Source organism: Scleropages formosus, chromosome 4, assembly GCF_900964775.1.
Source record: "Scleropages formosus chromosome 4, fSclFor1.1, whole genome shotgun sequence".
In the NCBI taxonomy this organism is placed as follows: domain Eukaryota; kingdom Metazoa; phylum Chordata; class Actinopteri; order Osteoglossiformes; family Osteoglossidae; genus Scleropages; species Scleropages formosus.
In genome coordinates this window covers 24,544,011-24,559,980 of record NC_041809.1, presented here as the reverse complement: position 1 = coordinate 24,559,980, position 15,970 = coordinate 24,544,011, and the positions used below count along the sequence as shown (strand labels likewise).

The 15,970-nt window shown below is 39.4% G+C and overlaps 1 protein-coding gene across 1 annotated transcript in view; it reads left to right on the top strand.

Moving 5' to 3' along the window:
• pds5b (PDS5 cohesin associated factor B) overlaps window positions 1-14,256 on the top strand; it is a 28,992-nt gene extending 14,736 nt beyond the window's left edge. The window contains exons 13-35 of the mRNA XM_018755545.2: window positions 1,058-1,171; window positions 2,038-2,119; window positions 2,378-2,426; window positions 2,537-2,676; window positions 3,625-3,740; window positions 4,000-4,105; window positions 4,202-4,362; window positions 4,621-4,744; window positions 5,044-5,202; window positions 5,469-5,537; window positions 5,676-5,812; window positions 6,453-6,576; window positions 6,841-7,045; window positions 7,371-7,485; window positions 8,586-8,718; window positions 9,848-9,967; window positions 10,491-10,553; window positions 10,642-10,787; window positions 11,929-12,019; window positions 12,693-13,111; window positions 13,312-13,413; window positions 13,530-13,671; window positions 13,975-14,256. Of these exons, the coding sequence (XP_018611061.1) occupies window positions 1,058-1,171; window positions 2,038-2,119; window positions 2,378-2,426; window positions 2,537-2,676; window positions 3,625-3,740; window positions 4,000-4,105; window positions 4,202-4,362; window positions 4,621-4,744; window positions 5,044-5,202; window positions 5,469-5,537; window positions 5,676-5,812; window positions 6,453-6,576; window positions 6,841-7,045; window positions 7,371-7,485; window positions 8,586-8,718; window positions 9,848-9,967; window positions 10,491-10,553; window positions 10,642-10,787; window positions 11,929-12,019; window positions 12,693-13,111; window positions 13,312-13,413; window positions 13,530-13,671; window positions 13,975-14,013 (2,956 nt within the window). The 3' untranslated portion in view covers window positions 14,014-14,256. The remainder of the gene's footprint in view (window positions 1-1,057; window positions 1,172-2,037; window positions 2,120-2,377; window positions 2,427-2,536; window positions 2,677-3,624; window positions 3,741-3,999; window positions 4,106-4,201; window positions 4,363-4,620; window positions 4,745-5,043; window positions 5,203-5,468; window positions 5,538-5,675; window positions 5,813-6,452; window positions 6,577-6,840; window positions 7,046-7,370; window positions 7,486-8,585; window positions 8,719-9,847; window positions 9,968-10,490; window positions 10,554-10,641; window positions 10,788-11,928; window positions 12,020-12,692; window positions 13,112-13,311; window positions 13,414-13,529; window positions 13,672-13,974) is intronic.
• Window positions 14,257-15,970: the final 1,714 nt, after the last annotated feature.

Genomic DNA, 15,970 nt, shown 5'->3' with positions numbered 1-15,970 from the left:
AATCTGAATTACTGGCAACAGATAAGGTAAATTTTTTGATTCCAGTTCTGTGCTATATGTCCAACGCCAGGGTATAGGGTTTATTGATAGAAGTAAAGGGCTTTGTGGTTTTGTACCACTGGTTCAGAGCAGTGGTACTTCTGTTATTTAGTATGTCCTGATTTAAGAATTATTCATGTGTGCTTTTTGTTTTTCTTTTTTGTAACACCTTGTAATTTGTAATGCCTTGCATACAGAATTCCTCATTTCTGCAGGGGCGTCACTTTAGAAAAATGTCCGGTGAACTAATGGATGTGCAATGTCTTTAGCACAGTGATGAGTCCACAGATAGTTCCACATTAAGCAGCACCATGTAACAGAGATATTATCTAGAATGGATTACAGGCTCAGAATTGACAAACTACAAGACTCAGAATCTCTTGCTTTTTTCTTGATCAAGAGGATAAGCCATTTAAACAGCCCTAATGAGGAGAGATTATGGGCTGGTGCAGGATGTGTTGATAGTGCAAGAGAGGGAAGATTTTACAAGCAGGAGAGAGCTTAGGTCATGGAAAAAAAAGTGAGAGAATGTTAGCCCACTTCATGGCTGGCTGACTGGCTGGCCGGCCCACAAAGCAGTGGGCCTTGTTTTGCTGCTTTTAGGACTAAGTAGAACTGTGAAACTCTATTGAATATTTAACAGTGACTTGAGTTTTTCAATTCCTCATGAGTAGCATTTTGTCCATTCAGAAAATTAATGTGGGCAAAAATCTTTTTGTGGGGGTAGCAGGTACTGTATTTGTAAGAGCTACCCTGTGGGGACTCAGTTTCTGGTATAGTAATTTGACCAAGGTAATTACCCAAATTTTCTTCCAGTAAAAATTACCCAGATGCATAAATTAAGTCACTCTAAGTAGCATAAGATTGTAAGTTAATTTGGAAAAATAATCAGTTAAATAAATAAATAACTAATACAAACATAACTTCTTAAGAGTGTGTGTGTACTTGGGCTTAATGTGGTGGTCATATTGCTTGTGTGTAACCCATTGTGTTCTTCTACCTCTTTTGTATTTTTCAGGTTGCTGGTGGAGCGAATATTTGCCCAGTACATGGTTCCCCATAACCTGGAGACTACAGAACGCATGAAATGTCTTTATTATCTTTATGCAACATTGGATCTCAATGCTGTTAAGTAAGCTGGGGTTTATAGCATCTTTTGCATTTTCTGATTAATACCTAAATTACTTTAGCAGGAATTTTAGTTGTCTTCATCATGAAAATATTTCAAATGTATTGTGTTTTCACAGTATGGTTTACCTTTGGGTTGATGATCTTTGATGTAAACTGTGGCCATTAGTAATTACAGTAATAAAACTACAGTTGACCCTTGAGCAACACGAGTTTGAACTGCGCAGGTCTACTTATGCACAGATTTTTTTCAATAAATATATTGGAAAATTTTTTGGAGATTAGCAACAATTTAAAAAAACTCAGACGAACCGTGTAGTCTAGAAAGATTGAAAAAATCAAGAAAAAGCTAGGTATATCATGAATGCATAAAATGTATGTAGATACTAGTCTATTTTATCATTTGACTACCATAAAGTATACACATAATATGTATACGTATGTACAGTGTTTTGTGTCATATAAGTCAATAGTGATGTAGGTGCTGGAAGACAGACGATTCATCTTGTAAACGGACAACGTAAACTCACGGAATTGATAAAACAGTACAATACTGTAAATTTATTTTCCTTATGATTTTAACATTTTCTTTTCTCTGGCTTGCTTTATTATAAGAATGCAGTATATAATTCATATAACATACAAAATATGTATTAATCAGCTGTTTATGTTATTGATAAGGCTTCCAGTCAACAGTAGGCTATTAGTAGTTAAGTTTTTGGGGAGTCAGAAGTTATACACGGATTTTCGACCGCAGGGGATCAGTGCCCCTAACCCGTGTTGTTCAAGGGTAAACTGTAGCTTTTTTGCTTTTAATAACTGCATTTCTGTTATCGGACTTCTGACGTATGACTCTCGTCCACATGTTAGGGCATTGAACGAGATGTGGAAGTGTCAGAACATGTTGCGACATCATGTAAAGGACCTGCTGGACCTGGTGAAGCAGCCAAAAGTAAGTGGGACTGTCCCAGAGCTCTTGTGTGTGCCCTTTCAGGTCCACACTATTACAGTGAGTTTAATACCTTCTAAAAGTCTTGACTTTTGTTACAGTGTGCTGTATATGTACAGTATAGAAAACTATTAAAACATTACATTAAATTAATGAAATATGATAATAAAAAAGAATATGAGCTCCCATCCAGTCTATGTAGTTAGAGCCCTTGTTTTCTTTAAAGACTGACTTCTTTATTCTAATGTTTTTTTCTTCCAGTCTGATGCTTCCAGCAAGGCGGTATTTTCTAAAGTCATGGTGATCACCAGTATGTTTCCAGTGATCTTCTTATCCTGCTTATATCATTTATGACCATTGCTTTTACCTTTTCTGTCAAAAATAACTAAAAAGAACAAATAACTGACTGCTTTTAACCAGGAAATCTGCCAGACCCTGGGAAGGCCCAGGATTTTGTGAAGAAGCTGGCTCAGGTTCTGGAAGAAGACGAGCGGATCCGGAGCCAACTGGAGACCCTGGTCAGCCCAACCTGTTCCTGCAAGCAAGCAGAGTGTTGTGTGGTAGGAGTCTTTCTTCATTTTTTTTCCTGCACCATTGTAAATTCAGCACACCATTTTCCCCTGTGGCCATTTATCTCTATATTTGGCATATTTCAGTGAACTAACAATGGTTCTCCAGTTGATAACAGCAGCAAGGGTGTACGACCCCTAGCCTGCCACCTCACAATTCGAAAACATTTGCAAATTATTAATATATTATTATATACAATATACTTAGTGAGACTGACACACACACACACACACTGAGTGGCCTGTAACATCAAGTGACAAAACGGTGGGCCTGCTGTCCACAGTCAGGGCTCTGTCAGTCAGCTCTGCCGTCCTCAATGCTAAAACACTATTGCTGATTGGAGCTGTTCATTTTTGTATTATTACTGCAGTGTGTTGGTTTTCAGTGTGTACAGCTTGACGGAGAAGTTAATTTTTGTTTCTTGGACTTCTGCAAAAATTATGAAAAACAAAAATGTATGCTATATACATGTATATATCAAATAAATGACAATGATGTGTCTTGTTAAAGCAGGTAATGCATTTAAAACTCCACTCTACAATAAAGAACATTTTATTAGTTTAAGAAACATTTAGGATTTAGTATGTCACTTGCAGTGATTTTTTTTTTTTAAATTTTTTTTTAAAAAAAAAAAAAACACGTGGCCCTCAAACCAGTTCACAGTAATGACTGTGGCAGAAAAAAAAAAAGATTGGACTTCCCTGCTCTACCGCAATAATACGTTTTCCTGTTCTATCTCTGAATGTTCCAGACTGCTGCTAACATTGCTTTGCATGCTCACTTTGCATCCCGTTTTTTTTTTTTATGTTACTGGGCTTACTGTATTGACCAGATCTTAGGCTCAGAGGAGATGAAGATATAATTTGTATAGTATTGTAAAGATAAGTCTAACATGGTCAGTATATCAGTGCCATAATGTTTCTATGTTTACATCATAGAGAGAGATCACTAAGAAGCTAGGGAGTCCCAAACAGCCCAGCAACCCATTCTTGGAGATGGTGAAGTTCCTGCTGGAGAGGATTGCACCTGTGCACATTGATACCGAGTCCATCAGGTACTGAGAGTTCCATACATACGCAAGCTACTGAGGCTACCCCACTCATTTACTCTGAGTCCAATGTATAATAAGACACACAGGTATGTATCCACTAGAGGCTGCCATATTTACATATACTCACCGAGTCCATTAGCTGTTAAGGTTATCTTTTGTTTTGGTTTCCATCTCAGTCCCTTTTTGTTGTGCTTTGCTTCTAATTTTTTCTCTTTCTCCCTGTCTGCCCTCCCCTCAACATCTCCTCACTCCATGGCTGCAGTGCTCTGATCAAACAGGTGAACAAATCAATTGATGGTACAGCAGATGATGAGGATGAGGGTGTTCCCACAGAGCAGGCCATCCGGGCTGGCCTGGAGCTGTTGAAGGTGAGGTCATGTACATCTGTGTGCATACAAAGCACGCATAGAAACATGCATAAAAGCAATTATCTATATAATCTATGATTATTTTTTGTGAACCAGGTGCTGTCCTTCACCCACCCGGTGTCATTCCATTCGGCTGAAACTTTTGAGTCTCTGCTGGGCTGCCTGAAGATGGATGATGAGAAAGTGGCTGAGGCTGCTCTGCAGATCTTCAAGAACACTGGCAGCAAGATGGAGGAAAGCTTTCCACACATCAAGTCGTGAGTCTCTCTGACTCCTCTCTGCCTTTGACTGGAAACAGACTTTCCTTCCAAATTAGTATAATTTATTTTCCATGTCAGAGGACTTTCACTTTCTCGTTTTCATGCATAAATTTTGAAACTGTGTTTTAAAAAGACTTGAGAATAAGGCTCCACCAGTCTAAGTATTTCTGTCTGTATTTTTGTGAGTTGAGTGGGTTTACTAAAATGCGGGATTATGGAATGTCAAATAAGCTTGTGTTTTGCTGCACCCTCTAGGATCTTGTTGCCAGTACTGCAGAACAAAGCTAAGAAGGGACCTCCCCGTCAGGCCAAGTATGCCATCCACTGCATCCATGCCATGTTCTCCAGCCGAGACACGCAGTTTGCACAGATTTTTGAGGTAAGCCCTCCTATTTCCTCTTTCTACCAGACTGCTGAAATTTGGTTCAACATTAAATATACTCTGCATATAGTTTCTGCATGTACTAAAATAAAAGCAGTAGAAGGTTAGTTTAAAATTTGAGCTGCATAAACCTTGTAACATTGATACATGCAATGTTCTTATGGTTACATGCATGAAGGGAAGTGTCTTTGACTCCAGGAAAGCCTTCTTTATTTATCATCAGGTGTCCTGATTTATGTGTGCGTTAATGACCACAGTACCCATCTGTTCCTCTTTCTGTGCACTCTTTTCTTCAGCCTCTGCACAAAGGACTTGACCCCTCTGACCCAGAGCAACTCATAACACCACTCACCACCCTCGGCCACTTGGCTATGCTGGCACCAGAGCAGTTTGCAGGACCGTTGAAGTCGCTAGTGGCCAACTTCATTGTTAAGGACCTGCTCATGAATGACAGAGTAGGTTCAGATTCTGACTGTGCTGGTTTTGGCTGCTGCTGTTCTGTTTCTTACTGAGCTGGATACAGTATTCTTCCTTCCTTTTGGAAGAGGATCATTTCTACATTTTGAATGGTTAAATGTGGCAGTGTTATTTTGTTTCTCCAAATTTGATCAGCAGGGTAATGCCCTAATCCACATTGTGGTGACATATGCTCGTCTGTCCTTGAAGTTAAAAAACTTTAGCTAGAACTGGTGTTTACAATGCCTTCTCCTGTTGACACTAGGTTCCTGGCAAGAAGACGACCAAGCTGTGGGTCCCAGATGATGAGGTATCCCCCGAAACACTGGCTAAGGTGAGCAGTTTCCAGACCCATTCTTGTTTTATTTTCTAGATGACATCTCACAATGAACGATCTCTGAACACTGCCTAGGCTATTTCAGAGCTGTTCTGTCCAGCCATCATCTCAATTGCTGTCTCTGTCCACATGTAGATCCAGGGTATCAAACTTATGGTGAGATGGCTTCTGGGAGTGAAGAATAATATGAGCAAGTCTGGAAACTCTACCCTGAGGATGCTGACAGCCATACTGAACAGTGATGGTGATCTGACAGAGCAAGGAAAGATGGGGTAACTCTTTTGTTTTATTGTCAGGCTCTCAGATCAAAGAGAACTATACCTATTACATGGATAATATTGGGCACCAAGTGGAACAGTGATTAGAGGTGTCACTTTACACTAAAAGAACCCAGGTTCAAATCTAATCTCCTAATGTAGAATCTATGAGCAAGGTATTAACCCTGAAGTACTCCAGTAAAAATTACCCACCTGAATGAATTGGTAAAACTTTGTAGTAGCTTATGATTATACGTTTTTTAGGGAAAGGCATCAGCTAAGTAAACACTGGTATGTGAGCATGTAGTGTCAGGGATACGCTCACATGACTACACTTTAACTATATTTATTTTAATTCTTTTTACTTCTAATTTATGATTGTGCGACACATGTATTGTAATTAAGAGGAATTCCTCCTTTGATACCCACAACTGAAGGATAGTAGTCACCCTACTGCCACACAGTATAGCACCACCTGCAGGATATTTACTTTGTCATGAAAGCAGAACAGCAGTTTCACCTTGAATGTTCTGCATTGCTGTAGTTTCTGTCATTTGTCATCTGTTACCCTGAACAGTTATTTTCTCCAGTTGTGATGCATGTCTGCTGCAATATAAGAACATGTAGTTAGTAACACCACTCTTCTCTCCCCCAGAAAGCCAGATATGTCCAGGCTCCGTCTGGCAGCAGGCTGTGCCCTGCTAAAACTGGCCCAGGAACCCTGTTACCATGAGATCATCACCCTGGAGCAGTACCAGCTTTGTGCACTTGTCATCAATGTGAGTGAAAGGGGAGTTTAAACTGTTTCCCTCACAGCAAAGTCAATATTTTAATTTTGAACTGAAGAAATTCAGTTCATTTTAATGTTTTATAATATTTGTGTACCAAATGAATGCTTGCAAATTTAAATATACAGATTTACGAGTATCCCACTATTTGCAGAAGTTGTATCTGAAATGTTTAAACATTCCCCAATTATGATTGTTAACAAGTAGAAATGAGAGTATTTGGATGACAGTTGTAAACCATGTCTCCCTGTCCAGGACGAGTGCTACCAGGTGCGTCAGGCTTTCGCTCAGAAGCTGCACAAGGGTCTCTGCCGGCTGCGGCTGCCACTGGAGTACCTGGCCATCTTTGCACTGTGTGCTAAGGACCCCATGAAAGAACGGAGGGCTCACGCACGGCAGTGCCTACTGAAAAACATTAACATTCGCCGGGAGTACCTGAAGCAGCATGCTGCCGTCAGTGGTGAGATCCTTCCACCTTTTTATCAAATTTCCAAGTGCTCTAGAAGGGTTATTAACTGCGAGGTGTCTGTGTTGTATTTATTTCGTTAAGTTGCTCACTCAGGTTCTGCAGTTTGATGATCTGCTTGATCTTTGGTAGATTGAACATATTTAAATATGGATGTAGACATTATACAGTTATATATGTACAGTTGATTAAAGGTTGTGTTAATATTATAGAATTTTTCTTTGGTTGAAGAAATATTGCCTTATTTTGATCACTGACCCTCTGTCATTTCCTCTGACTTCACTCTTTCGCATTTTGAAACTTCCTGTTGTCTATGCAGAGAAGCTTTTCTCCCTCCTCCCGGAGTATGTTGTGCCCTACACCATACACCTGCTAGCACATGACCCAGACTACGTCAAGGTGCAGGACATTGAGCAGCTCAAAGACATCAAAGAGTGAGTTTCCCATTTTGGGGATCCTCCAGTGTGATGTATGTCTGCGTTTGTACCAGTGTATGGTACATTGTCTATAAGCGAAATGAACAGAGGTCTTTGACCATATGTGATTAGAACTTCAGGAGCCACTTGCTCAAGGGTCAGCCTGTAGCTTCGTGGCCAGAGCTGTTACCTTGCTGTCGGGTAGACCCAGGTTCAGTTCCCCCGTCCTGCTGTAGTATCCGTGATCAAGATACTTACGTTGAACTAGTCTTCTGAATATTATTCAGCTGTATAAATGGGTAAATAATTGTAAGTAGCTTGTTATGTAGACATTATGCTATAAGTCACTTTTCAGAAAAGCATCAGATAAATGACTGAACAGTTTTTACTGTAATTGGCTGTGTAAAATCAGAGCAAAATTAAATCATTGTTCATGTGATACTTTTTAATGTTCTGAGGTATGCACTATGTACACCTTTTTAAGCTGTCTACCATTATCCTTTAATTGGCAACTATGACCTTGACAACTTGCATTGTCCTCATAAATACAATTGTTACTGCTTTTTAACTGCTCTTACAACAACACAGTGAAATAGACATGATAGGTAAAGGCTGCTCAATGTTCTGTTTGCAGTCATTCATCCTCAGAGTATTTTATGAAGAGTTAGGTTTTCAAGACTTGCCTGAGTAGATCTGGATCAGATCTCTTGTTGAAAGCTCATTCTACAGCATGGAAGTGAGAAAAATGTGTGAGCAATCATTTAAGCATTTCTGGAGGGATTAAACAGTAAGAACTGAGGTTTTTTGTAAGAAACTAAGGAGTAATAAGAGTCTGGAGATAATGAGGAGGAACAACTGTAGAGAGGTGTAGTTCAGTGCTCTATGTTTAAAAAGTGTTTTTTTTTTTTTTTTTTCCTCCTTTTATTACTAAGTCTTTATTAGCATTAGCAGTGTGAAGGCCTGCCCTGCAAGCCTGTGTGTTTCAAACCCTGTACGTCCAGGAGATGTGTAGACATTTTGATAATATCTCATTACAATCCCAGACCTTCCTTTCAGCACCCTATTTTGTTTCTTTGTTTTTTTTTTTTTGTGTGTTTTCCATTTTCTTCTCTCTGCAGGTCATTGTGGTTTGTTTTAGAAATCATAATGGCAAAGAATGAAAACAACAGCCATGCGTTTATTAGGAAAATGGTGGAGAACATCAAACAAACAAAGGATGCTCAAGCACCCACAGATCCCAAGATAAATGAGGTATGTGCTGGGGCACATATGCACTGTCAGCTCCAGACCAAAAGCACTGCCCCATTGTTTAATGTGTCACAGCTGGAGATTATTCTTGCAGCACCAGTCCATGTCATGCATTTTCCACTATTTTTAGTAACATCCAAATTACAGATGATGGTTTAATACAGCCTAAAGTAAATTCATATTTTGTTAATCCTATGTGCTTTTTGTAAACTGTTTTTCCACTAATTAAAATGACGTGAGATAAAAGTAATGCACTACAAGGCAGACCCATAACTGACTAGATTTTTCCACAGCCCCACAGCAAAAAGTAGTTGTGCATTTGTCAACCATTAATGTACTTAACAGCAGTCCACTTGTCATTTTACTCTTACTGATCATCACTATACAACTGTAGACCCGATATAAGGGCAGTGTGGTCCAGAATTTTTGACCATGTTATGAGCGAGTCACGTTTCAACTCTACATATTGTAGTGTCCCACACTGCTGAAGGGTGCCCCCTAGGAGCAGGAAGATGTAGTGATCTGTAAATAGTTTTTATTCTCATAAAGGGATGTTGGGAAATACAAATAGTTGTGCAAAACACTTGTCAGTCTGTAGGGGACTGTAAGGGCATCTTGCTGGGGGATGGAGAAGATTGGATTGTTGTTTGGGTCTTAGAAGAAATGGGATTTTGGGACAGGTAGTAATAGTTCCCTTTTTACTTTCTGGGACTTCCTGCTTGTTCTGGTCTGCATTTTGAATACATCCTGTGCTATGGCAAAAGACCATGCATTTTTGTTATTGTACTGCTGAAAACCCAAAGCCTCACTGGGAGCTTACAAATATTTTCTGATTGGAAAGTAGAAACCACCAATGTACAGGATGTAATTACAAATAATGGTTGTCAAAAAATTTTGAAACAAAGGGAATTTTTATTAAAAAAGGTGGGGGAATTAGGGTGCAACCTCTTACCATGGTATAAGCAATCTCATGGTATATTAAGCCATTATATATCAAATCTACAGTGTATTTTCTCACTTTAATTTTATGCAGTGTATTTGGAGTAAATTTTAAAGTATACTACCAAATAGATAATGTTACATCTTATAAATAATGTTTGTTTTATAAATTTATTTTTTCCCCATTTCTCAGAAATTGTACACTGTCTGTGATGTGGCCATGAACATCATTATCTCGAAGAGCACCACCTACAGCTTGGAGTCACCCAAAGATCCCGTGCTCCCAGCACGCTTCTTTACTCAGCCTGACAAGGTGTGTGCCGTTGCAGGGCCTTATGGGATACCCCAGAGTGACCCCATCCCCCCCACCTCCCTCGAGGGAGAAGTGTCGCAGTTGTGCTGGTCTTGACATTTCAGGCTCATATTTACACTTAATTTCTTGACTTGGCACTTGCTTTTCTTGAAAGGTAGTCCAAAGGCATTTGATTTTCCAGTTCAAAGGCAACAGCACTGACCACTGCACTACCTGCTGATCCACACACACAGAGTTATGTATGCCATGTTGTACACAAAGGTCCTTGTTGGGCAATATATCATTAGATCATCTAATCCAACAGGTATAACATTGGTAGAGCTGTTTCTGTGAATTGATTGGGTAGAGTGACATGGTTCTTTTCCAGCCATTACTGAATTGCCATAATGCCTACATTGGGATCTATATCTTTCATTATTCTAATTTGATTGTGCTTTTTGTTTAATTTATTCAAGGTTTAAGGTACAAATCAACAAATAAGTGTTTGACCTGTCTCACATTTGTGGGCTGTTTTGGTTTGCAGAACTTCAGCAATACGAAAAATTATCTACCCCCAGAAATGAAGTCATTTTTCACTCCAGGAAAGGTAAGGGTAATATGTTTTCATGTTTCTGCTGCTGTTTTTGACTTGGTTATGATACCGTTGCTCACCGTGAGACCCTGTTCCTCTGCAGCCCAAAGCAGCCAATGTGTTGGGGGCAGTGAACAAGCCCTTGTCCACTGCAGGCAAGCAGCTGCAGACAAAGTCATCTCGCATGGAGACAATCAGCAACGCCAGCAGCAGTTCCAACCCCAGCTCCCCCGGTCGAAGCAAAGGGAGGTCAGTCATTTGCTACCTGGCTCAGGGGCAACAGACAATGCGGGGCTGAAGCACAATCAATTCTGGACCTCTGAGTACTCCCCAAAATTTGAATACCCTCTTAAGGGATCAAATCTGCTTTAATTGTCTTCGCTGGGATCGACTAGTTCATTGTGTGGCGTTTATTTTAATTCCTGCATTTTTATAACTTGTTTTCCTGTTTTGCATTGTATAAATATTCTTTGAGAAATTAGTTGGACCAGCATTTCAAAACTTTATTGAAATATTAATAAAGTATATTGTGTGTAGCTATTTATAGTATATTAAAATATTATAAATAGCTGCACACCTGAGCACTGAAACAGTAATCATTGATTGTTCTTCTGAAGATACATTGTTTTTGTGATATTGAGAATTTTTGTATATAAGAATGAGTTAAATGATTTAACAATGAACAGGGATCGAAGCTCAAGCAAAGAGGCTCCACACAGTTCCTGTTACAGGCAGTCATGTTGTTCCAAGGGCTGGGCAGGGTGAGCACATTGACCGCAGGTCGAGGTGCTCAACGATAGACATTGTCTCTCAATTTCTCTGTAATGATCCAAGACTCAAGCTTTGAAAAACACTGCTTTTGAAAGATTTTTCAGCGTTTCGTGTGTTTTTCATATTTTCTGTTTTAGTGTATTAATTGTCAGTTTACTTCCACATTTTAATTAATGTGGAAGTAAATTGACAGTTAATTAGTATTAATTTAATTGATTAATTGGGACAGCTTGTCGTGTAGTGGTTAGAGTTACTGCCTTTGGACCCAAAGGTCGCAAGTTCGATCCCTGCCTCTGGCTTTAGTACCGTTGAGTAAGGTACTTACCCTAAATTGCTCCAGTAAAATTACCCAGCTGTATAAATGGGTAAATGATTGTGAACATGTAATAATTGTGACTTTAAGTCGCTTTGGTGAAAAGCGTCAGCTAAATGAATAAATGTAAATTTTTTTTTTTGTTTTTTTTTATTATTATTTTTAATAAGAGGGTTCTTATGTTACAGTGGCGTAGAATTTTTTTCATGAGTATTGCTTTTCTAAAAATACATTTTTGCTCTTCCCAATTTTGTATTTCTTAAAAATGGACCCACTATGTTTATTCACCTGTGTCCTGTTTCTCAGGTTGGATAGTGCTGAAATGGACCACAGTGAGAATGAAGATATCACCATGATGAAGAAGAATGAAAAGAGGGATGATGCAGATGTGTCAAGGGTATGGGCTCACAAGTAACTGGTCTTGGGAGTGGGCTGTTAAATTGTGGTTGCAGTGATGTTTTAGTGTTCTCACATTGTTTTGATAGCCACAGAGCGGTAGATTACCTTTACATTTTTTTTTTTAACTTAGCTGATATTTTCAAAGCAACTTACAATGTTAAGCTGCTTGCAATGATTTACAAATTTATACAGTTAGTGATTTTTACTGGACCAATGTAATGAATAAATAAATGAGTGTCAGTACCTTGCTTAAGGTTACAGCAGCAGTGGGTGGGATTTGAACCTAAGTGCCAGGTGGTAGCTCTAACCACTAAGACTCCTGCTGCCCTGATGAGACACTTGTCTGGTTGATAAAGATGTGTGATGGGTAATAAAAAGCCCAAGTACTTTTTTCAGGTTCAAAAGACAGCAGGATGGAAAAGATGAAACTGAAAATAGAGGTTTTGGAGAAATTGAAAATGCTGTTAGTGCTGGTCAAGAATGTACCTTCCACCTGCCTGCACCTAGTGTCAGGTGGAATTATCACGGTAACTGGTTGTGAGCTAGCAGCCATTTGATGTCTGCTCAAAAAAAAAAAAAAAAATCAGCTCTGTGCAACATCATGGTAATTCTCTTCTGCCTTGATTGAGTATATCGTCATCGTTCCTCTGTCTTTTTTTCCCCCCAAACAGGAAGGTGACAAGCCTCGGGGACGGAAGCGTGCAGTTGCTCCATGCCAGGAGGATGACTCGGGCCAGGATCCCAAACCTAAGAGGGGCCGCAAGAAGGCAGCCAACATGAGCGCTCCAGGTCAAGAGGAGCAGTGGACAGAAGAGGCCCGAATTACTGCCGATGCTTCCATGGAGGAGGATGAACAAAACAGCCCACCCAAGAAGGGCCGCAGGGGACGTCCACCGAAGGCAACCACAGCCAAAGAAGAAACTCCCAGCAAGGGGAGGAGAGGCCGAAAGAAGGCCACTGCACCATCTCCAGATGAGGAGGAGCCAGTGCCCGAGGAAGACGAAGAGGAAGAAGATCGCAACAGTGAGAACATGGAGGTGAAACCTAAAGGGGGCAGACAGGCCAGAACACCACGGAGGTCACAGCAGAGGTATGTCAACTAGTGTAAATAAATGAAGTGTGGTCACCAGTGCATGATGAAACTAGATTTGTCAAAGCATGTTGGAGACTGACAGTATGCAATTAAGAGCTCTTGGGACTGAAAGGCAAAAAAAAAAAAAAACTATATGTTTGTTTAGTCCCTTTGAACAGCATTAAAAGTTTGATGCTTTTCTGACTGAACTCATACAGGACAGAGTCCTCGGAAGCCACAGACAACTCAGCCCCATCTACTCCACAGAAGCGACGAGGGAGACCACCTAAATCTGCACAGCAGCCACCCAAGAAAATAGCGTAAGAGCTATGTTCAGCAAAAAGAATTGTGTTTACACCACTGCAAATCTTTTTCTGCCTGTGTGAACAAGAAACATTAAATGGACTCCCCTTTTGGGTCAATCCCCTCATTTCAGGCGTGGGGGACGCTCCAGAGCAGCAGCCGCTAAAGAGAACGAGTCCGCGGATGAGCTGGAGACAACCCAGCAGAACATGGAGGATGAGGGAGAGGAGGAAGCAGAGCAAGCGGAGGATGGGGAGGATTACACTGCACCCAAAGTGAGTAGCTTGACAACATTTAAGATGGTCTCGGTAGCACTGAGTCCTCAGGCCTCTTTGAGTAAAGTCATTTTAAAATTCACTGCCATTTTAAAGCAGCTTTTTGGACTTTCTTCTTTCGGTCTAAATTCAAATTTTAAACATGTTGTTGAACAAATTAATAAATAATCAGTAATACTAACTTTTAATATAATTCCAAGTTTTCTTTACTAGTTCCCCTGTCAGGGCACTAAGTGTTGCCTATGTGGCCCAGGACGTGTTGGACAGTTGGAGGATTATGTTTGGGTTCTGTCTTCCAAACAGGCAAGACGGAAGACAAGTGGGCGGCGGGAGAGAAGATGAGATCTGGAGACAAGATGAATTGCAAACGATCAAGTAAGAGAGAAGTGGGGTGTACCGAGACACCGGGTCTGTCTGCTTCAAAAACTTGTGGGTGTGAACGAATGATGGAGGTTGGACTTTGAACTGTTTCTCTTCGGACAATTCAGTCCGATGCACCCCCTGAATCACAAGCTTTCGCCACACACATTGATATCATTAACTGTGGGTTGTTGTGCATTGTGATGTTTGCTGGCTGTGTAGAAATTTAAACTAAAGAAAATAAATGTAAATAGTCTCTTATGTCTTTTTTTTTTTTTTTCCTTTCTTCAACCGGGGGGATTGTATAGCTTTTATCTATCAGCGCAGCTTTTACGTGCGACACCTATATTTTCCGTGAAGAAAACATAATGATGGACCTCCAGTGATATGTTAATGTTGTTTTTTTTTTTTTTTTTTTTTTTTTTCTCTTGGCCATTTTCAACTTAAAATGTAGATGAACAGTTTACAATTTTCCTATTTTATGTGAGATCTGTTATGTGTATTCTTTTTTATTTTCATTCATTTGTTTACACCACTGTACATTTACCCACAGTGCTTTTGATGAAAAAATAAAGAGGAAGAAAAATTCTTATCGTTGGATTCAAGATCATTAAAAGAATCACGTATCTGTACTATTTTACACCTTGTTAATGACAGCATTTTGAAATGGATTAAAGTACATCACAAACTGTTTTTTTTTTTTTTTTTTTAATTTTAGCAGTGCATAAAGAAAATGCGTATTAAATTCCCAGTCGGTTTTGCAATCTGTTGTACCAATAAAACTCTCAACAGAAACTGACTGCGTGGTTGGTCTTATTTGGTAGCTTAGTTAACGTATTTGGAGTTCCGAATATATGTGGGAGTATGCTGATCTTCGTGCCCTGAGTACTGCATAGACTTCACTTTCAAAAGTTAGCAGCTTGCTTTTTGGTAACATCAGCTCCATGTTAAGATATGTTTATAAAATTATTATCAATTTTGCTTATCTGGTCACTGAAGCATCTACTGTTAGCAGACCTACATTGTTTAATACTTAATTTTCAATGCATTCTATTTTTCTCTTGCTTTACACTGTAAGTACATTTTTTATATTTTACTTGGAAAGATATTTATTTTTTATTTCATACAATAATACTGTTTTAATAAGAGAATACATTTATTAAAATAGAAGTTCTGTGTGTCCACTGTAGTGGCAAGGCCAAATTTAAGTTGCAGTGAAAATCGCCCTCAATAGTTTAGTTTAAGTTGTTTTGTGGTATCATAGTACTTATTAACTGCAGATGCTGATGAGTGTTCTGCTGTTTCATTTCTTTGTTTCGCTCACACTCTTGTTCATGCTGAAACTACGGAGTGTATTTGTCGGATTTATTTACAGGATTATGCCTAAGGTGGTTCCAAGTTGGCATTAACAATCAGGTGAGAAATTCAATCAGCTATGTTTAGATTTATCGTTTCAGGAAGGATTGTTAGCATTCCTAAATTTAAGGGTATTATTCCAAAATACCTGCACTTTTCAATGTTGGTGAGTCTTGTGCCAAATTGTCATTGAATGTTCTTCTTTCTGCAATTCTAGCCAGTTGCTTCCACTGCAAGACCTTTGCACGTGTAACTTGACTTCTCACTGTGCTGTCATTACATAATCATTTCTATAGAACTTTTTTATTTTGATACTTTATATTTAAATCAGGGTGATTTTAATTCTGAACAGCAAGAACTCTATATAATCCTGCATTTGTTTTACAGTATATGATTTGTGCTTTCTCTGCCATTGCTTGCACCTCACTTGCTTGACTTCTCTACAGGTTGTGTCCTGGGCAGGAAGATGACAGCCCATATTAACAAGTGTTAAACTGGGGATAAACTGTGGGGCATATGGAAGGAAAAAGTATTTCCTTTAGCAAGTAGGCCAATGGGTGTATGTTCTGATCACCTGACCTGT